Below are 21,619 nucleotides of genomic sequence, written 5' to 3' on the forward strand. Positions count from 1 at the left end.
TCTTATTGGTTACTGTTAAATATCTGAACCGGAAGAAAATACACTCTCACTCACGGAACTCATGTGTCGTCATCCAAACAACTAAAAGAGGAGTGTAACGTTAATGGTCTGCATGTGTTTACGTTTAGCGTTGTGATGTTTTTGTAGTGTATTGTGGAGTCACGTGTCTGTCAATAACTAAATGTACAATATTTTCATCGGATGAAGATTTTTGGAATTTAAACTGCGATTATTTAGCACGTTCATATTGGAATTTTCTTATAGATCGCTTTCAAACAAGAAGAGTGTAATGCTATACATGTATTTACGTTTTGCGTTGTGATGTTTTTTAGTGTATTATGGAGTGACGTGTCTGGCATCATTTACATTTTACCATATTTTATCGGGATTAAAAAATATTTTTGCAATTAACTGCGGCAATTTAGCACGTGCATATTGCAGTTTACTTATAGATTGCTTTCAAATTACAGTAAAGGGTCCTCGATCTGAACCCATCTGGTAAGTTCATGTACTCATCACGTGCATCACATAAGCACTGACTGCCGTCTTCAGATGCAGTGGTCAATGGCTGGATTTGTTTTATACACTTTGTTTTCTACATGTGTACCTCTGCAGGAGTGATGGAAGAGGAGTGGGCGAGAGAGCCAGCCGGTCTGGATGGGATTCCACCAATGTACAGCATTCTGAAGGGAGAGGTTAGATCTAAGAGTAAACGTGCAGAATCTTAAAAATCACATCAAATATCCTTTTACTGATCTCCCATTTCTTATGTACTTAGGTAGTGTCTGTTACAACATACGGCGCTTTTGTGAAGATTGCAGGATACAGAAAACAAGGTAAAGTTGGATAGTTACTCTCATTTAAAGGGATAGTTCACCCAAAAATGAAACTTCTGTCATTATTTACTCGTTTCAAACCCGTAAGACTGTCGTTTATATTCAGAACACAAATGAAGATCTTTTTTGATTGAATCCGAGAGCTTTCAGTCCCTCCATTGACAGCTACGCAACTACCACTTTGACACTTCATAAGTTCATAAAGAGATCGTAAAACTAATCCATACGAATATGAATTTCTGAAGAGACACGATCGCTTTATATGTTCTTAACAGATTGAAATTAAGATTTTGATCAGCGAACAAAAACAATAGCTCAACCGAACCTGCTTGAAAAGCGAGAACAAACTTCATTGGTTCTTGCAGAAGCTCAAACGTGCTGCGTAACGCGAGAATGAACCTCATTGGTTCTCGCACATCATGTGATCGTGCTTGAGCTTCCGTTTACCACCACTGATGTTTGAGTTGGTGTTTGTATATGAATAAAAGCCTAAATCCAATCTGTTTTCTGAGTTTCTTCAGAAAATTTGGACTAAACCAGTCAATTCAAATGGATTAGTTAGTTGCGTAGCTGTCAATGGAGGGACAAAAAGCTCTCAGATTTAATCAAAAAGACCTTCATTTGTTTTGATCTTCATAAGGGTGAATAATTAATGACAGAATTTTCATTTTTGGTGAACTATCCCTTTAAAACAACGAATATGAATACACACATAATAACTCATGTGTATTTGTGTTTCAGGTCTGGTTCATAAGAGTGAGATGTCATCCTGTCGGGTGGAAAACCCATCTGAAATAGTTGATGTAGGGGAGCAAGTGTGGATAAAAGTCATTGGCACGGAGGTACATTCAATTACAACACTGATATACCAACACTAAAAGTGAAATTGATACTATAATTTGACATGCAGCTGTGATTAATTTAGTGTCTTTTATAATGCAGTTATATATATTTTTTTAATAGTGCTTTTTGTTTTCTATCCACTATCAGATGAAAGATGATAAAATCAAACTGTCCTTCTCTATGAAATCTGTCAATCAAGGCACTGGGCGGGACCTAGACCCCAACAACGTCATGGCAGAGTGAGTGGATGTATTGTACATGAGTGCTGTATTTATAGTAGGTTAAATACCCCTGGTTTCACAGACAAGACTGAAGTCTAGTCCCAGACTAATGCTGCGTTCCAGTCCAAAATTGTCATGCCCTTCACTCGCTAACTTCCCTCCGTCTCGTTCACTCGGATGTACGTCATTGCTTACGTTGCACGAGTGCCCACTACTGGCGGAAACTGCAATGGGCTGAATTGGAACGTCCTAAGCCCTTGATCACTTGGAATCAGCTATGGAGTTGATTTATTATTTACATTTTTTTCCCTTTAAGAATTTGTTTAATGCAGCATCCAAATGTTTAGGTGTGTTTGGGTTGTTTTAAATAAAATAAAAAATATAATTAATATATCATAGAGTTGTCTGTTGTGGTGGTGATTAGACAATCTTTGACGACGTCACAATCGTACTGCATTGTGGGACATAATAGGTGCCTGAAGTGTACATTTGAAGTAGACTCGCTCCCTCGGTCAAAATCGAGGGAACGAGGGTCTGTCCATATAAACTTCCCTCGTCCACTTCACAAAGTGGAACGCACTTCAAAATGGCAGCAGGGATTCCCCCGAGGGGAAGTGCTTAGGGAAGATCGCAAGTGCGTGTCTAAAAGTGGACTGGAACGCAGCCTAAAATGCATGTTTGAGCTGTTTTAACTGAAAGCAACTTGCACTGGCATATCTTAAAATATGTAAATGCCAATGTTTTGTCTCAAGATGCACATCAGTAATGTGTTTTTCTAAGGCACGCTTATAAAAAGCCACTTAAAGGGATATTTCACCGCTGGAAAGATTAATGTGTATTTAAATTGGGTCATTTATGTAGTAGAAATGTGAAATCATTTTTGAAGTTGGTGCCTTCTAGACTGAGAAAAGCCAGAAAATGTATTTTTGGCTCATGTGGATGAAAGACTACAACTCCCAGAATGCACTTGCTTCGCTGCCCTACAAGGCCACTCTCAAGTCACGCCTACCGGTTACAGAGGGCAGTATCGGAAGAAATTATACAACTAGGCTACTAGTCGACTCGAAAAGACGGCGTTTTATCATGAGATCCCCCTATGGGCGGGTTGAAGACATGCGGAACGAGCTCCTCCTACTGGCTGGAGTCTCTCGACTCTGGACAAAAGAGCCTCTGATGAGCTAAATGACGATTTTTGCGTCATATGAGTTTTTTTCCCAGACACACAATACAGAAATCTCTCGTCTCAGGGGGACATGAGGGAGGGAAGCACGGTCACTTGAAAATACTACCGGGTTTCTACTGATACAACGCTTAATGCTAATCGGTGAAGTATCCATTTAAATGCCCTAATTGAACAGGCTTAATCTAAGCCCTATCTGTGAAACCAGGCCATATAGTAGTAATTATATGCGTAAATGAATGCTGTTCACTCAGACAGGACGAGCGTCGCCGGGGACGGTTCAGAGATCACACCGGGCAGAGGATCACCTTGGAGGCTGTGCTCAACACCACATGCAAAAAGTGTGGATGCATTGGTATGAAACTCCAGGTTGTGTCAACCTGACCCAATTCTAGTGCACATTAGACCCATGACCCTTTGACAGACTGCCTGATTTTATCGCAAGCTCAACTGAAATGCTATCTCAACAAGATTTAGCCAAATGAAAATCATTATGTATTTCGTCACTACTTTGACTTGAGTACATGTTTGGGGAAAACTAAGACAAATCTGCTGAAAAAACACTATAGCTTAGATTATATGAAGGACGATGTTAGTCATGATGTGACTAATATTTATTTAAAGCATAAGTGTTTCTGCAATAGTTAAAAGTTTGTGGTCTGTTTAGAATGAACTCTCTTCTACTCACCAAGGCTGCATTTATTGGATCGAAAATACAGTAAAAAGTGTAATATTGTGAAATATTACAATTTAAAATAACTTTATTAGTTGAAGATATTTTAAAATGCAAAGATGCAAAGCTGAATTTTCAGCATTTTTAGTGTCACGTGATCTTTTAGAAATTCTAAATCATTATAAATGTTGAAAACAGTTGTGCTGCTTGAAATCTTGATACATTTGTTCAGGACTCTTTGAGTAGAAAGTTCAAAAGAATAGCATTTACTTAAAATGTTGTCTAATGTAAATGTCCCCAAACTAGTGTATATTACAGCAAACACTTTTAATTGGATTTCATACACACTCAATAAGTGTGTCACTTTCACAGTCTTCATTTGCAGGTTGCATGTGTAATCCCTTAACACCTGTTATGACAGTGTTCATGTTCTAAATAATGATGTGCATGTATGTTTGCATGCAAGGTCACTTTGCAAAGGACTGCTTCTCTAAGCCTGGCCTGCAGTACAGTTTAGTGCCGGAAGAGGAGGAGGAGCCGCCGACCAGCAACCAGAACACCCAGTCAGAGCCCCAGAAACGTAAAAAGGTGCGGACACACCCCTGACACCCAAATGATTGCACCAGATGACACGCTGGCTGCAAGCGGTTGTGTAACCTTCTTGCTCACTTACTGCCAAATTCTGCAATACTTCATCCGTCTTTCATTTGCATGCTCATGATGCCCCTTTTTCATGCAGGAAAAGAAGGCAAAGAAAGAGAAGAAGAAAAAGAAAGAGAAGAAAAGAGACAGTTCTTCATCTGATAGCGGCGCTGAAGATGCCAAACGGCCGAAGCATTCACACACACACTCGGACAAGAAGAAAAAACACAAGAAACACAAACACAAGGCCAAGTAATTTTGCTTTGCAAATCGATTCAAACTTGCGCATGTCGTTTATTTGCGGGTTTATCCAGATTTAAATGTATCTGGTCAATTTTGGAGTGTATTTTATTTTTTTTGTGTTCATATTAAAAAGAATTTGACCATTGAAAGAGACTGGCTTCTTGTGTGAAGGTTAAAAGGTTCACTGCACAACCTCTGAATGACCCTTCACCCAGAAACACACAGACCCACGCGCTCGATATAGAACACACACAACGTCAGCCAGCAGACACGGGAACATGCTTAAATTAGAAACACCTCACGGAAATATAACCGTCCTTTTGGAAAATCACAACACACAAGCTACAGCACTGGAGCGCTTTATTGAAATGTTGACACAATAAATAGCACAAGGAGAATTTGGAGCAAATGTCATATTTATTAGTAATCCAAAGGCATATGACAGAACACTGACTGCAGAGGCATAACACATATCCAGAATAAGATATCATATACAGACATCTGGAGGTATGAAGTTGGATTTCTTTCAGTGTTTGAGGAACGGTGCAAATGAGACACATTAACACTACAGGAAAAAACACTGGAAATGTACATGACCGTTGATGAGAACAGGTTGCGAATGAAGTTTCTCTTTATTCCGCCTTTATATAGTGTCGTGTGGAGACAACGTCGCCAAGTGTCAGTGTCTGTTAATAAAAGAAAAAGGTTGGTCTGTTGATATAATTATTCATGCAGTCAAACACCCATAAATACTGACAAAAGTAATTACTAAATAGGAAGCAGAACCGGTTATGCTTTTGCTGACTGTTCTTATAATCATGTTCTCAGCCAAAAAGGCACTTACTGTAAATACACACTATACTGACCAGAGTGAGACTGTTGTCGCTGACTTCTCGGACCAGGGTCGTCTCTTTGCCGTCCCATTTCTGAACGTGAACCAATTTGCCTCCATCTAAAGTTATCAAGGACTGGAGAAAAACAAGAGTAAAGGGAATAAGATAAGCATTGAATACGATCTCATTTTTTCCCTCTTGCTGCCCGGGAGCAACGATGACTAGCGCTTCTAAGCCTACATTAATGATTGACCCGACGAATGTCACGGGACGGGTCAATCTCTCATTGGGGCTTCTAAGAGGCTCTTGTTTGCCATCAACAAGACCCTATTGTGTCATCCAAGACTTATCTTAACTGCCCAATTCATAACGTGTCAGTCGTGAAATTATCCGTGCCTCAGGCGAGTCTCAAATCACAGGGCTAATGTAAGTGAGACTAACGTGTGAGATTTTAGCACCTTGACTGCACGGTCATCGGCAGTGGTCTCGTCGAATTCCTCTCCCAGTTTGAAGTTGATTTCTGTGCTTTTGAAAGTGCTGACGGTCTTAAGTGTGAAGACGTCGCCCTCCTTGGAAATGATGGTTGTGGGTTTGGTCATACTGCCAACCTGACGCGTGGCAAAGCCCACACCTGATAAACAAACACACTTTCAGTAACAAGTATGAAGCTGTTTCAACAATGCACATGCAGAGGAGTTCACATGGACAACCTCAAGAAGCAAAGATACTTTTAAAGATTGTAATGCATCTATGTAATGTACAACAAACACTAAAGGGTTTAATTAAAGCTCTTAAATATATTTTAAGACGCAAAGTTGTTTTTAAAAATGGTCATGCACTCTGAAGAAGCTAAAAACTAAAAGTTAGAAATAAAGTCCTTGATTTTATATATATTTTAAATATTACTATTAAAGATATGTCTAAAAAAAGCCACAATTTATTCACAAAAATGCTAATAAGGAAAGAGCACCTGCATAGCTTAAGGCCAGAATATTAATAATTAAACGAAGATTGCATTAATATTCAGTGGTTAGTCACAATTGAACACATCTCTGCAAATAACCAAACTCTGGAACGGTCAAAATGGTCAAATCATCAGCAAACATTCGCTTTTGGGAGAATGCAGCGATTACTATTGATTTGTTCAGCAAATACTGAGAGGGAGTATGACTGTGAACGCAGACGTGTTCTTCTCCAACCACAGATAAAGGGCAGGAAATCAGGGTTCATTGCAGTTCACTCAAGAGTAGTGAATTTGAAACCAGTTAGTCAGAAGGGAGTAAGAAGAAGAAGAAGAAAAAAAAAGAAAAAAAAAAAAAAAATCACCCACTTTGTCTCACCCACACTTTCCTCCCTCCTTCCCTCTATTCTTTTCATACAGATGCACACTGATTGATTCACACCCCCCATCACAGCTCCCCCACAACTCACTCAACACTACTTTATAAGATACAAAATCCTACGCAACTGGCCAAAAAAAAGAAGACTTACAAGCTTCTAAAGACAGATATTTCCATAAGTTTCGTGTAACAAAATATCAAGGCTCAATGGCAAAATAAAGGGCTCATTGTATTTTATACAAGACAACAGCAGTTGCTCTGTATAGTCATCAGTGTGGCATGGATGTGGTTGTGCGTGAGAGCACGTGTGTGTGTGTGTGTGTGTGTGTGTGTGTGTGTGTGTGTGTGTGTGTAAGAGAGGTTCATCGAGAAAGACCTTCCCTGCACCATCTGCACTCCATCTTAAACACACACACACATGCACCTTGCACAGTGAATGCGTCTCAGATCCCCTTTCCCACTCTGAAAGAATCAGAAACACACACCCAAACTACATGTGCTCACTTGCATCAAAAGGCACACACCCTACATCTAGCTGTAAAGCACACACACACACACACACTACTCACCGAGGGCTTTCATGTAGTCATCGAAATTCTTGCTCTCCTTTAAGTTCCATGTACCAACAAAGACGTCTGCCATGTTTGGAGCTGAGTGAGAGAACGAGAGCAGAAGAATGAGAGAGTGAGAAAGAAAGAAACACGGCGTGGGTGAGAGAGGAGGGCAAGACAGCACCAACTGAGCTTCTGCGATCTTACTGGCCGATTTATAACTGCTGTTTGTGATGTCATCACTACAAGCCTGGGGGGTGAAAGAGGGAGGAGCAAAGCCGGAGAGAAGAGGAGAGATGAGTGACAGGCAGGGGGGGGGGAGGCAGGGAGATGGGGAGATGGGAATTGTAGGACAATCCATTAAGAACAATAGAAGAAAGAAAGACAAGGAGGTTGAGGAACTGTGCAAAATTAAAGGGATATTTCACCCGAAAATGAACATTTTATCATCGTTTACTCACCCTCATGTTGTTCCCAACCTGAATGAGTTTCTTTCTTCTGTTGAACACAAAAGAAGATATTTTAAAGAGAGTTAGTAATCTGACAATGGAAGTCAATGGCTACCGTCTACTGTTTGATCACAACATTCTGATGTACAAATTTAAAATGGATATTCATTTTGAGATGTGCTAAAATAACATTTCAATGAAATTGTAAGTGTTTTAAAGATTAACTTTAAGTGGCGGCACAGGTAATCTAAACGTATAAAAATAGAGGAAAAGAGCATTAATAATTAAATACCCAAAACCGACCCATATTGTTAATCTCTAATATCATTCAATACCTGTTATGATTGTGCATCAAACCCTACTTAAACATTTATGAAAATTTCATTGCATTTGAAAGTCAAACCAGTTTCTGCAATGACTCTTAACCAAGTGGTCTAATTTTAGTGGATGTATTGCCTTTAATTTTGAACACGCTTTGTAGTTTAAAACCAAATGAATGCCTTTTTGAGAAATATGTTGATTGAAAAATTTTGTTAGTTACATTTATCATGCACTCATTTAGCAGACGCTTTCATCCAAAGCAACTTATAAATGAGAAACATCACAAGTATTTTCTAATGCAAAGACATTCATTCATCTGCCTGGAGAGAGAGAGAAAGAGCGAGAGAGCGCAGCGAGGACGGGGGGGGAGGAGTGATTGATATTGGGACCATGCAGAGTCAGGCCATATTCTCTCTCTCTCTCTCTCTCTCTCTCTCTTTTACAAGCCTCTGAGGACATGACCTTATGTCAGAGGACTCGCTCTTCCAGCCTCTACACTCTTTGACTGACTGTGTTTGGTCGTTCTGCTCAGTAAGAGGCAGTGAAGATCGAGTCGTATCAGATGCTGTTTGTCCAATAATCACCGAATCGTTGCACCAGTGTCGCTAAACATTCCCCCGGCCCATCCTCTGAGCCGCAAGGCTGAGTTTACAAGTGTTTGCATTGCAAGAACGGACAATTGTTTGAGCATATGTGTGTGTGTGCAACAGCATGAAGGGTCTGAATGCCAGGATTTGCACGCAATAAGGTCTAGGGTTAATGCTGAACTCTTGAATTTTTTAGAGTTTGTAACGTGAGCAGCTGTTCATGAACGTCAGACATCTGGTGCACACAGATTCTTCTGACCAACAACAGCTTTTAAGAAAAAGCCAGGAACAGATCTGTAAAAAAAAAACAACACCAAGAAATGCTAAATTCATGAATTTAAGAGTCTACACCCTACGGAGCTCCTAAAGGGACGTGGTGATTTGCATTCTACTGAGAAACTCTGCGTTCGCATGGAAAACGAGCGAATGCAAAGTTTCTCAGTGGAACGCACACATATTTTTTTCGAGAAAATGCAAAAGTATTGATTTTTCTCCCATTTTTTTTCCCTTTAGGTAAAACTCTTTTTGATCAAACTCAAAGAAAACGTATTAAATCTACAGTGAGAAGTTTTTAGGTAACTGAAATAAAAAATAAATATTAGATTTGAAAAAAATGATAATGTTGCCTTTGCAACTAAATAAATGAAATAAATAGATTGAAGTGCTACAAGTGCATAAACTGAAAACTATAAATTAAAGATTTAACTCTTCAAATTAAAGGTTCTTGAATCTTTGATTTAACATTCATGGAACCTTTTCATTGCATAAAAGTTTCTTTACAGTTGAAAAAGGTTCTTAAAATGTTCTTCAGACTAAGAAAAATTGTTATTTTAAAGAAAGGTTTATTGAAAGGTTCTTTAGAGAATTAAAACAAAAGGTTTTTCTATGGCATTACTGCTAAAAAAAACTTTTGAAACCTTTATTTTTAGGAGTGTAACAAAATGAGTTTCAAAAATTGAAAAATCATTCAAAATAAAGTATATACCTAAATACTAAAATAGCTATTTTAACAACAACTACCGGTACAATCTACAGATCCCAGTTCATTTCTTTAAAGGATTGCTTGGAGGAAATGTTCTAGGATTCGTTTTGTCCTCATCGTTCTCCGGTGGGAACATGACGTGATATGAGCAAACATTCTAACTTGCATCTGTTTGAGCACGTACAAATACACACAGACACACACCCTCTTCTCTTTCACCTCTCCCAGATATTTATATTTCATTATCTTTACAGCTATCATACGATTCCCAAACTAATCTGCTCATTATTATCAACTGACTTTGAACAATTACCGCTGAATTGTATTATAACTGCAAGATAAATCTCCCATAAATCGTAGCTACTGCAGGTGTGTCCTGTCACGGTGAAAGCATTCGGATGGTGTGTGTTATAAATATCCTCCAGAATTGTATGCTCCAAAAAAAAAAGAAGTGAATCTGCAAAAAGAAATTTGGTAATTTATAGTTAAAATGCCATATAAAATACCCAATAGTATTAGAGTAATATATGCATGTATGTATGCATTTCTTTCTTCTGATAAACACAAAATAAGATATGTTGAAGAATGTCGGTAACCAAACAGCTCATGTTTTTTCCCCCCATTCTATGGAAGTCAATGGGGTCCAACGACTGTTAAGTTAACATTCTTCAACATATCTTCTTTTGTGTTCAACAGAAGATAGAAACTCATACAGGTTTGTAACAACTTGAGGGTGAGTAATTGACAGAATTTTCATTTTTGGGTGAACTATCCCTTTAAATAGGCTAAATTCGTATTCCAGTTGGAAAAGCAAAGACAATTTGTACTTCACTGAGTTATAAGTACTCTATTCCAGCTCTCACGGTTTCTCACATTGACGCTGGAAGCTTGTATTATACATGCAAACCACATATTGTGAAATACAGTTCAGTTCAAAGGGATTGTTGATAGAACCTTATGTGTTGTAACACCCCTCTTCTCTGGAATGATTTATAATATGTGGGGTTTCACCTTTGTATACTTGGTATTTGAACACACACACTCACACACAGTTGACTGCCATGTGTCTAACCCAACACAAATGTGTGACTAAACATGGTATGCATGCAGAGTTCATGTGTTTGACGTTTGACACAAACAGGTGGTGGAGGAGGGAGAGAGAGAGAGAGAGACAGACAGACAGAGATTGAGCAAACCCCTTTTACTCAGGTCATGAAATCAAAGTCCAAGTCTCAAACACACAAAACCCAGGTCACAAATACAAATTCTGCCATAAGTACCAACATGTCTTGTTGGCATGTTGTTAAATTCTGGTCAGCAGCATTCATGTAATCATCAATCATCAATCATCAAAATACTATTTTGCATTGAGTCATGTCTTTAACATGGGGGTCTGCTAATTGTTAATAACTATGAAAAATAAAGCATTAAGCAAAATACAATGTGCGCCTCAGTCGATGATTTGGTCCACGTTTAGAAGATCTGTCGAGTTGAGGTTCGTCACGTGCATCACAAATGTCGTGTAGCGCTCAGCACAAGCTAACCGTCTAATATCTTAAAGACGTTTATGTATTTATGAAGTGTGAATCTATAATGTAAGTGATAAAAAAGATAGTACTTACTTGTCCGATACTGAATGGAAATCGGTGTATTGTTGATATGGTTATTGGTTTCCCCGTCACGCGAACTAAAAAAAAAAACACATACAAAAACTTAACCTTTCAAAAAGAAATCTTCTTTGTACCTTAATAAGCTTTAAAAAGTTGCATATTAGTACCTGAAGTGTACATATTATTACCTAAATGGTACATATTAGTACAAATGATACTGCCCGAGTGGCGACTTTTGTACCATTTTTTTCTGAATGTATTAATAAGCAATTTAACTAACGTAAATTTAATCTATTTATGTAACGTTCTGTTAAATGTTTCATCATTGTCCCTCCAAATATTAAAATTCATAATGTAAATTAAATTGTAAGGCACACGTTGTTGGCCTGCGTGACTATGATCAGCACAGCAAAATAAATACATTTTATAAAAGGATGGTCCTTGATTCTGATTGGTTCTTTGGTTGAGGCGCGTTCCAGAGCCGTTGTACATAAACCTGTTACAAAGTTACTTTTTTAAGGAAAGTTACGTTACTTTTTCTCACCTGCAGGGCTGGGCTTGTTTTTTTTTTTTTTTTTTTTTTTTTTTTATAACGAAAAAGATATATTCTGAATTTAAAGGACCTTTCACACTAAAATTGAAATAAGGCTGAAGGAAATGCAAATTCACACCCGTGCAGTTGAGGGCGCAGCTCAAGCAAACCTCGCTGTGCTGCCCTTCTGGATCGTAGGAGAAGACACTTCAAGAAAGCTTAAAAGTAATTTTTGCTTATAGTTTAACTGAATCATCGAAGGTCAGCAACAAGTACATTGGTCAGTAAAGTGAGAATAAATGCAAACAAATATTTGTTTTATTTAACATATTTAGCCTAATTATTGGAGGTTTGCATAGTATTCTGATTTTGCATTTCACAGATTTTTTACTGTGGAATACTGAATCTTTTTTTGTGCAAGTGAGATTAGTAAATGCATGCTCACATTTAGTCTAGAACTACTCTTAAGAAAACTGTTCTAAACAGTACCAAATTAGGGTTCTTCGGCTTGTAACAATAGCAGTTCAGTTAGGGTTCTAACCCTTTTTATAAGGTTCCATAAAGAACCATGAACCACACTTTGAAAGTGCTATACAGAACCTTAATGGTGTTATAAATAACCATTTCAACATTTATTTTCATTACTATTAGTATATTATCTTCATATTATTAATATTAATATTATTTTTTTAAATTATTTATTAATATTGTTTTTTTGCCCATATCTGCCTGCATGGTCTCATATCTTGTTGCCTCTATTTGGGTTTTACATAAAAATAAAAAAAACAGCATGTTCTTGTTCATGTACTTTAATTTTTTTATTGACATGGCAGATTGTAGCAAAAATGACAGAGCTCTAATAACAGTTGTTAGCTGAATACATTAATAAATAACAATTGACATTGAACACGATATAGATGAAGACCAAGTTCCAGTGAAATATCTTCACAATCTCCTATGATGGCTTTACGTCTGTTACGTCTTTGGTTGAAGCAGAGGAGGAAGCAGGATCCACGTGCAGTAGTCTTTTATTAAATAAACTCAAAACTTCACATATACAAGCACAAACTCAGGACTGAGACTCGGGGAACAGAACAACCGCAATGGTGCAACAATAAACAAGAACTGACAAAGACTAAACTAAACACAGGGCTTAAATACACAGACAGACAACAAGATAACAAGGGGGTGTGGCTAATCAGAAACAACTGGGGAGACTAATCAACATAACGGGGAACTGCTGAACACGGGACAGGACAGAGGAACACTGATATAAATCATTACAACGTCCTTCATTATGTGTGTATTCTGAGTGGCAGTTTCTCTCTGCAGATGATGAGGTTATGGTACGGGACAGGGCCTCTGAATTGCAATGGCTGCCTCTGGCAACAGCCGAAGACTAGTCTAGCCAAAGACTATAGATAAAGCACAGCACAGCTATTTTTACACATACACATAGCATTTGTTTTTTCTTTTTAAATAAAAAAATATACAGAACAGAATAGTAAGTGTCGTACAACGCCTCTTAACTGTTTTAAATTCACTGTAAACCACCGCTTTTTGTGCTTGTTTTGTCACTGAGTTGGGCATATGTGTAGGACAACCTATTAAACCGAGTCTGCCTATCACCCAAAGCTCCTCCATACCCCACTTCTGTCTAACACACACTGCCCTCTAATGGACACATTTACACAACCCATCTACAGCTGCACACACACACACACACACACACACACATACACACACAGCAAAGGCCAGCAAAGCCATCCTAATGCAAACATAGACACAAAGCAGGACTGCTGTGTTAACAGTAACCATGGTAATACAGCCATACTGGGAGACCTGCGGAGACAAAGTGAAAAGTCTCGGGAAGTTCAATTATCTTAAACCACGGTGAAGAAGGCAACGAATGAAGTGGTGAGTGGGTGTGAAATAATAAGGCAGAGAATTTCTTTCAATGCATCTGTACCAAATTCACCAATAATGGCGATGACTGAAATATTCCCAAACAGATGCTCAACATCATATTCACTACACATCAGTACTCTTTTATATCTCAATCTCATTCTTTATGCCATGGCAGGAAGAACAAAAACAACAAATTAAAAGGTGCCAGTAATGCCAATAAAATTAAATTATATTAAAACTATAATTTGTTAAATATGCATTTTATACAAGAATAATCAATTTTCTTTGATAAAAAAAATGCAGAGTTTTAACTAAATTTTAATTAGTATTTTTTTTAAATAATAACTGTGAGTGTTTTGCTACAAGTTTTGTCCTCAATAATACAATGAAACCCAACTTTTGGGGATATTTAAGGAGTCCTTATTGAAATGGGGGAAAGGGGGGGCTCATAAATTGGCCACATATTTTTCTTCATTATTGATATTGGACAGCTGCTATATGAAAGCTGTGGAAGTGTATGAGATGGCCTCCTCAATAGTCAAACAGACCTCAGTCTTGTGTGTGTGTGTGTGTGTGTGTGTGTGTGTGTGTGTGTGTGTGTGTGTGTGTGTCAATATCTGAAATCCTGGTCCTTTTGGGGGACATTTTTTGGCCCCCATTAAGAAAAAGGCTTATAAATCATACTAAGTGATATATGGGTAGGTTAGGGGTCGGGTTAATGTACGGGGGAGAGAATATACAGTTTGTAGCCTACAGTATAACAATCATTGTCTTTGGAGAGTCCCCATTAAACATCAAAACACAATGTGTGTGTGTGTGTGTGTGTGTGTGTGTGTTTCAGTTCTCTGCGTGTTACCGGGGAGACGCGCTTGCAGGATGCGGAGTATCCGGTAACGCGCTCGTAGCTTTTCCAAAAGATGCGTTCTCGATATCCCCATGTTACCTCATGTCTGAGTGAACACTGGCCGTGTGCGCACTGTCCGATTCACTGTGCTTTCAATTCAGCGCTGTTTTAAACTTTCGCGATTCCTCAAGGATTCCTCAAAGCTTGTTTAGAGGTGCGCGTTGATTTCATCATGGTTACAGACTTTTTTACCATTTTGTAACGCCGCCGGACATCTCTGGGACAGTATGAGCAGTGAATCAGACTCACGGGGTTATATCTGCATAAACACTGATGAAACTGCGAGCAGTGGAACAGAATGACACCGGTGTGGAACCAGCGACCGGGGCGAGAGCCACCGAGACCCAGATGGGGACTGACAGGCGAGTTCAAATCATTCATTAATAAATACATTAAGAGAATAGGACAGTGACTAAAAGTTTAACTATAGGTCAATTAACCAGACCACATTTGCAGAATCTCCGTAACTAGTATCCTATTAGGCCATGTCGCTATGATTCTTATGATGAATAAACAAACTAAATAATATGATATAATTATTATTACTTAGATAAATAGCATTACTGATATAATATTCTAATATGTTATTAAATAAATGTGTATTTTTCCAAGCATGAAAGAAATTAATTAAATTTAAACGTAATTATTCATGCATGTAGTTAATTAGTTTCACAGTGGCTTTTCTTCCTTTCAAAAGATCTTTCTTAGTGACTTAAAAGGGAAACAGCGTCTTTGAGTGTTTTTGGTGTTCAGTTTCTTAATGCCTCCTGCATCCTTCCACTTAAAGACGTCAGACATGTGTTTAGTGCATGCATGGAAAGAAAGAAAGAAAGAAAGAAAGAAAGAAAGAAAGAAAGAAAGAAAGAAAGAAAGAAAACAAGCTGCGCAAGCTGAGTAAAGTGATCCGACATGATCAGATTTGATCCTTTTCCGTTACCCCTGGAGCATGCGGTGCAATTTGAGAATCTGCATGTCTCGGCATTGCTCCTCAATACACACCAGCTCTCAATTATTAATGTTGCACACTTCCTCTTTAATTCGCCTGTATAAGCTTTTTTTTTTCTCCTCCAAAATCTGATCAAGCAATTTTAAATGTGCTACATTTTTGATGAACAAAGCAGATCTTTGGACGAGTTGCTCTACTAACAAACAAACAAAAAATAGCAAATTGTATCCTAACAAGACATGTTTGTGTTCCAGATCAAAGGATTAAACTGCCAAAATGCCCAAATGTTGCCCCTCGGCAACCTCTTCCCTCTTACCTGCACAGATCACGACCCCGAAGGCCCCTGACAGACTTTGGGCCCTCAGAAAGCCCCGTGTGTCATTGGGAGGAGGCAGGAGTCTCCAGGGCGAGTGGTTATCACGCCAGGCACGCAGAATCAAGCCCTGTGCGCCCGCGGATCGTGAGCGTGGTGCGAGCGTGTGGACGGGACGGCGTGAGGAAGATCTCGCTGCTGTTAAACCGGCGCGCTGTGCAGACCTTCGAGCAGCTCGTGGCGGATGTGTCCGAGGCGCTGGGCTTCCCCTGCTGGAACAACGCTCGAATACGACGTCTCTTTAGCCCTTCTGGCCGAGAGATCCAAAGCCTGGCTGACTTCTTCCGCTTCGATCACGCTTTCCTGGCCTTCGGAAACACCCGACCGACGCTTGAGGATATCAGCGCAGCTCTGGATGAGCTCTATCCGGAAAACCCCGGACACTGCGAACACCTGCTGAGGGTTTGGGAGCGTATCCTGAGACCCAAGGCCACTAAAGCGGATAGTGGTTTCCATGATGACGATCCTGAGGTGTCCTTACCTGCGGTGCGGGATCATCAGGTGAACCAGCCACCGGTCAACAACCTGCAGCCTGTTGGAAGGCAAAAGCTGAAGAGAGAAAGGCAAAGAGAACTGTGGAGGAGGAAAGACGATGAGAAGGAGCCGAAGAAAGAGGAACGAAAGAGAGACGCTGTTTTCTGCCGGAGCTGTCGAGGATGCGTCCCTCCTATTCCTCCAATCAGAAGCAGTCGAAGTTCTCAACCGGACAGGACGAATAACCCCAGTAATAAAAGTAGTACATCTCAAAACAATTTGGTTTCTTTGGAAAAAGCACAACATAGGCCGCTGAAAGCTGATAAGCATGTTGCCAATACGAAATCTAGCCCTTCTGTTCCTCAAAACGCTCTTAACTTAGAGATAATAACTGAGCGGGACATTAATAAGCAGGAGACAGTGGATCAGAAAGACTTGCAGGGTAACGTCCCACCTGACGGCGCAGAACTCTCTCTGGAGGACATCGAGCGCTGCTACGACATGGGTCGTGTGGTGGGAGACGGGAACTTTGCGGTGGTCAGAGAGTGCCGTGTGAAAGGCCTGGATGAAACCTTCGCCATGAAGATTGTGGACAACGCTAAGCTGCAGGGACGCGGTCACATGATCCAGAATGAGATCGCTCTGCTGCGAAGTCTGGAACATCCTCGGCTCATCCAGCTGTTTCGTTCTCACCACACGGACACGCACGTCTATCTGCTGATGGAGCTGGTCACCGGTGGAGATCTGTTCGACGCCATCACTCAGAGCGGCAGGTTTACTGAGCCGAGAGCTGCGTGCATGATCACGGATATCAGTCAGGCGCTGGAATACATCCACAACAAGAGCATTGCACATCGAGACATCAAACCTGAAAACCTGTTGGTAAGAGATGAGAGTTACTCAAATTCAGCCTTAAGGCCCGTTCACACCAAGGACGATAATGATAAAGTTCTAAAAATCATTCTAAAGAAGGATAGCAGTCCACACCACAACTATAACAATAACGCCACAGAGAAACAATATCGTTGGAATCACTTACAGAACATTTCTTCCAGCTGATTAAAGATAAAAACATTGACAGCCAATCAGAATCCACCCTGCTTTAAAGAGCTCGAGCATTCAACGGAACGTTATTGTCCGCTTGTGTGGACGCTGCAGTTTTGTGGCCTGTCTCTTTAAATGCGCGTGCTCTTTAAAGCAGGATGGACTCTGATTGGCTGTCAATGTTTTCATGAAAACGATTCCAAAAACATTGTTCCTCTGTGTCGTTATCATTATAGTTATGGTGTAGACAACGCTATTCTTTCAATTTAGAACGATTTTGAAAACAAAATCTTTATAGTTATTGTTATAGTTATCTATATTCCGTTTTAGTCATTTGTATTATTCTTTTATTTCTATACATAACTTTAATTATTTTTTATTTCAGCTTTCATTCTAGTCTCTCAACTTAAAATCATCTTAAACGTATTAATTTCAGTTTATTAATCTCAGTCATTTCTAATTTTAGTTTTTCATCTAAAATGTATGTTATATTTAAATTCCCGAAAATATATATATTTTTTTATAGTTTGTTATAAATGTTAAGCATTATTTCATAGACTACCAACATTTAAAAAAAATTATAATATAACCAAATAATATAACATTACTACTAAATACAACAACATTTACTTAAATGAGTGAAAAACTGAATACATAGGACAGGGAACGGAAGAATAGTTATTAATCTGTTTATTTACATAAAACATCCGAACGAACCAATTCAATAGAATGAATCAGAATTCCAACACTACAAATGATGACCGGTTAAGACGAACTGATCTTAAACTGATTAATTACAACAGATTCAGTAGCAGTATGGCTACTTTGGCATACCACTTAGTATTGTATTGGACATGCATTTAAAAACAGTGAACAATACAACATCCAGCTGATATCATCTCTCTTTTGTTTTATTGTTTTATTTAATTTTTTACTGATTCTAGGTACAGCGGCATGGCAATGGAAGTCTGAATCTGAAGTTGGCAGATTTTGGCTTAGCCATGGTGGTAACGGAGCCAGTGTTCACAGTTTGTGGCACACCTACATATGTTGCTCCAGAGATACTTGCTGAGACAGGTAAAGTCTGACCCACAAAAACTGCACACAAAAAACCTGAGCTACAGCTCTGTGATCAGCGGTGCGTGTGTATGTCTATATTTGACTAGGTTACGGTGTCGGAGTGGATGTTTGGGCGATGGGTGTTATACTGTTTGTGCTGCTCAGTGGCTTTCCTCCGTTCCGCAGTCCAGATCGCAATCAAGAGGAACTATTCCGCCTCATCCAGAAGGGAGAAGTCCTCTTTCTGTCCCCTTACTGGGATAACGTGTCCGAGGGTGAGATCTTGAACTCCAACATTTGACCCCCTACAAATATAAAAAGAGATTTTAAGTGTTAGTTCGCCCCAAAATGAAAAAGCTGTCATAATCTTGTGAACATGAATCGTATCATGTTCTTTCTTCAAAGATGCTCTATATTCTCAGGTGGAGCGAATGAGAGAATTTAGATTTTTTGGTTGAGCCGTTCCTGTAAACCCTGCTGTAATTTAGATGCTGTGATCTAAACACATGACAAGTGTTGATGTGTGTGTCTTCCAGGGGCTAAAGCTCTAGTCAGGGCTCTGCTGGAGGTCAACCCGAATAGACGTTTGACAGCAAGTCAAACCCTGCAGCATGATTGGCTTCAACGTGCAGCAGCACAAAAAGACCATAAGGGGGCGGCAAAGGCCACTCACACCACAGCTGAGAGCCAGAGACTAAACAGACCGCTGGAAATTAATAAGAGAGATTCTCACAAGCCAGAGATGTTGGCCGAGAAATTCCACGCAGCACAAATTCACGAGAACATACTGAACAATAACTATGAACCAGATGTCAACGCACATGACAGAAACCAGGAGATTCAAAACATGATGAGCAACCAACAATATTCATCCCATGCAGAAGACACCACAACAAACATTAGAAATACCACAGATCAGCACGTACCTGAGAAACCAGCACAGCAAGAAGATACCGACTCAAAACAAGAGTATCCTGCTGAGTAATGCGTTAGTTAAAGGGTAAGGGTGACTAGAAGAAACCAATGATATATGAAAAGACCAAAAGAGTCAAACACAGGCCATGTGAATGTGAAAAAGAGGGACGGTACGACTGACAAAAATTTAACACCATGATACAAAAACATTTAGTGTCTTCTCTCTCTCTCAACCTACACACAGTATGTGTGCACATAAGCACTGATACTGACAGAAAGTTCACAGTTTTTGACCTAATCACCATCAGGCCCAGGTGAAATCTGTACTCAATTCACATTTCTGCACTCAATGAAGGGTAGGCACTTTGTTTTATAAACACTTTTTGTCGAAACTCTCTTCACATCCTGATAGCAATCCATAATAGTGGTCTCAATATGAAAACATGTACAGATATATCCTCTGTGGAAGTCTCAGGACCAAAACATGTTCATCCAATCATTGCATTCGGTCCGAATCTTATGCTTTCAAAGCTAGCTTGCTATTACTAGCCACTACCGTCTACCGTTAAATGAGGGCACTCTTCTTGCTATAATTCTCTGGTTATAAAAATAGTTATCTTGTATAATCCAATACTTAAAAACAAATACGAATTCAGTGTTTATTCTGTGTGGGCCGACAGGTCACTAATGAAATGACCCAGGACATTATTACACATTATTATTATTATTATTATTATGAGATTATTTACTGACTAGAGAAAGAAGGGCTTTATTTTAATGTTGTTTTTGTATGTGCGAGCCTCTAATTGTTTTACATTTTCTTCTTGATCTGTGTCTAAAAGAGAGACTGCATGAAAGAAACTGTAAAAAAAAGAAACATTTCAACAAGGAAGGACTAGTTTTGTTTTTTAAGAAGTATCAGTCAAGCTCGGCCTCTATTACTTGAGTGCCAATGTGTGTGGAAATAGTTGGGCAGACTAGCTAGCATTAAGCTAAAAGTATTTAGTATTGTTTGTCTTCCCGTGTTTCATTTCATAGCACGTCTTTATATTTGTTTTTTGTCTTTTTCAGCATTTTCTGTTAAAGTTATTTTTGTTAACGTTATTTTGAAACATTATGAGTACTGTGTAGTAGGATAATACGATTAAACTAGCTGTTCGGATACACGTTTCTATAATGTGGTCAGTAAAATAATGTTTTTATGATGATAAAATGTCTATTAATCTTTGTTTGGTTGACGTTTTAATTTCTTTTCTTTGTAATTACAAAATTACACACTTTTGTAAGACATATAAGGCATTTAAAGTATCGCCCAAAAATTAATAATAGTAATTCAGATTTTTAAAAGACTAATGCATACAAATAATATTCATATTTTTGTTGACAGAACAGGCAGTTATCAACCTATATAACCGTCCTGTTCTGGCTGAAACACATATGATGATGATTACTCATGATTTACTTATGATAATCAATAAATACATTTTCATTATCGTCATCATTATGGTAAGATCTCAAAAACCAAGTGTTCAGTGGTAATAATTAATGAAGAAAGCCCTTGTCCTTGTCAGGTGACTTTATCCCTTCAACCTTCATTGTAAATGTGGTATATTTTAAGTGTACTTTAGATAGGTATGATGTGCATACCTTCTTTATTACATTGTTATATGCACATTTAATAATATACATTTTATAGTATTCAGTATATAATCAGGAAACACACTCCCATCCCCCCATTCAACACAAAGCTCATTCAGGTTGGGGAAACTAGACTGACAGCTGTCTTGCCCAAACCCGTCCATCATACACCGCGACATTTGATTGGCTGAGGCCGTTTCCCCTCCCCCAGGGGTCATTCTGGTTTCGGGTCAAAAAATAAAACTTCCAAAGGTTATTTTTTTATATATTTTTAAGAGATTATAAAGCAGCTTAAAATGTGTGACATGTTTTTAAAAACCTATGTATCCGATAAAAAAAAAATCTTTCATTCATTATTCTGTCGAGTATAATAATTTAGATGAATGACAACCCACGATGACGTTGCCATTTTGTCGCATATGAGGAGTGTTGTGGGATTTTGACCATGGTATGAAAAGGTTTGCGCACCTTTTTACTCTTTCCTTGTACTATAATGGCCATGACAATAATGCGAC

The 21,619-nt window shown here is 38.8% G+C and overlaps 3 protein-coding genes across 4 annotated transcripts; 2 read left to right on the forward strand and 1 right to left on the reverse strand.

Annotated features, from left to right (window-relative positions):
- Positions 1 to 47: 47 nt before the first annotated feature.
- zcchc17 (zinc finger, CCHC domain containing 17) lies at positions 48 to 4,787 on the forward strand. Its single transcript, XM_084424001.1, has 9 exons — positions 48 to 106; positions 471 to 498; positions 616 to 695; positions 779 to 836; positions 1,578 to 1,678; positions 1,827 to 1,918; positions 3,335 to 3,435; positions 4,220 to 4,341; positions 4,493 to 4,787. The coding sequence occupies exons 3-9, from the start codon at positions 621 to 623 to the stop codon at positions 4,649 to 4,651; spliced, it is 708 nt and encodes a 235-aa protein (XP_084280127.1). The 5' UTR covers positions 48 to 106; positions 471 to 498; positions 616 to 620; the 3' UTR covers positions 4,652 to 4,787.
- A 249-nt stretch (positions 4,788 to 5,036) lies between these two features.
- Positions 5,037 to 11,709, reverse strand: fabp3 (fatty acid binding protein 3, muscle and heart). Of its 2 annotated transcripts, none has more exons than XM_084424006.1 (7): positions 11,500 to 11,709; positions 11,324 to 11,388; positions 7,824 to 7,860; positions 7,381 to 7,612; positions 5,930 to 6,102; positions 5,505 to 5,606; positions 5,037 to 5,324 (listed from the first exon to the last, which is right to left on the reverse strand). In XM_084424006.1, the coding sequence occupies exons 3-7, from the start codon at positions 7,827 to 7,829 to the stop codon at positions 5,271 to 5,273; spliced, it is 567 nt and encodes a 188-aa protein (XP_084280132.1). In that variant the 5' UTR covers positions 7,830 to 7,860; positions 11,324 to 11,388; positions 11,500 to 11,709; the 3' UTR covers positions 5,037 to 5,270. The 2 variants fall into 2 exon arrangements, with proteins under 2 accessions (XP_084280132.1, XP_084280131.1); XM_084424005.1 differs by having other exon boundaries at positions 11,479 to 11,709.
- Positions 11,710 to 14,923: 3,214 nt separating this feature from the next.
- dclk3 (doublecortin-like kinase 3) lies at positions 14,924 to 19,627 on the forward strand. Its single transcript, XM_084424007.1, has 5 exons — positions 14,924 to 15,017; positions 15,856 to 17,330; positions 18,437 to 18,569; positions 18,659 to 18,826; positions 19,088 to 19,627. The coding sequence occupies exons 1-5, from the start codon at positions 14,954 to 14,956 to the stop codon at positions 19,534 to 19,536; spliced, it is 2,289 nt and encodes a 762-aa protein (XP_084280133.1). The 5' UTR covers positions 14,924 to 14,953; the 3' UTR covers positions 19,537 to 19,627.
- Positions 19,628 to 21,619: the final 1,992 nt, after the last annotated feature.

This window comes from Rutilus rutilus (genome assembly GCF_951802725.1).
Source record: "Rutilus rutilus genome assembly, chromosome: 11".
NCBI classification, from domain to species: Eukaryota; Metazoa; Chordata; class Actinopteri; order Cypriniformes; family Leuciscidae; genus Rutilus; species Rutilus rutilus.

Bases quoted from the DNA above. Each gene is read 5' to 3' on its own strand.
- zcchc17 (XM_084424001.1), top strand. From the start codon at position 621: ATGGAAGAGGAGTGGGCGAGAGAGCCAGCCGGTCTGGATGGGATTCCA. The intron at 1,679-1,826 runs GTACATTCAATT...ATCCACTATCAG, and splicing joins TAAAAGTCATTGGCACGGAG to ATGAAAGATGATAAAATCAA. The intron at 4,342-4,492 runs GTGCGGACACAC...TTTTTCATGCAG, and splicing joins AGCCCCAGAAACGTAAAAAG to GAAAAGAAGGCAAAGAAAGA.
- fabp3 (XM_084424006.1), bottom strand. The intron at 6,103-7,380 runs GTGAGTAGTGTG...TTTGTTTATCAG, and splicing joins TGACTACATGAAAGCCCTCG to GTGTGGGCTTTGCCACGCGT. The intron at 5,325-5,504 runs GTCAGTATAGTG...TTTTATTAACAG, and splicing joins GCGACAACAGTCTCACTCTG to ACACTGACACTTGGCGACGT.
- dclk3 (XM_084424007.1), top strand. From the start codon at position 14,954: ATGACACCGGTGTGGAACCAGCGACCGGGGCGAGAGCCACCGAGACCC. The intron at 15,018-15,855 runs GCGAGTTCAAAT...TTTGTGTTCCAG, and splicing joins ACCCAGATGGGGACTGACAG to ATCAAAGGATTAAACTGCCA. The intron at 18,827-19,087 runs GTGAGATCTTGA...TGTGTCTTCCAG, and splicing joins CTGGGATAACGTGTCCGAGG to GGGCTAAAGCTCTAGTCAGG.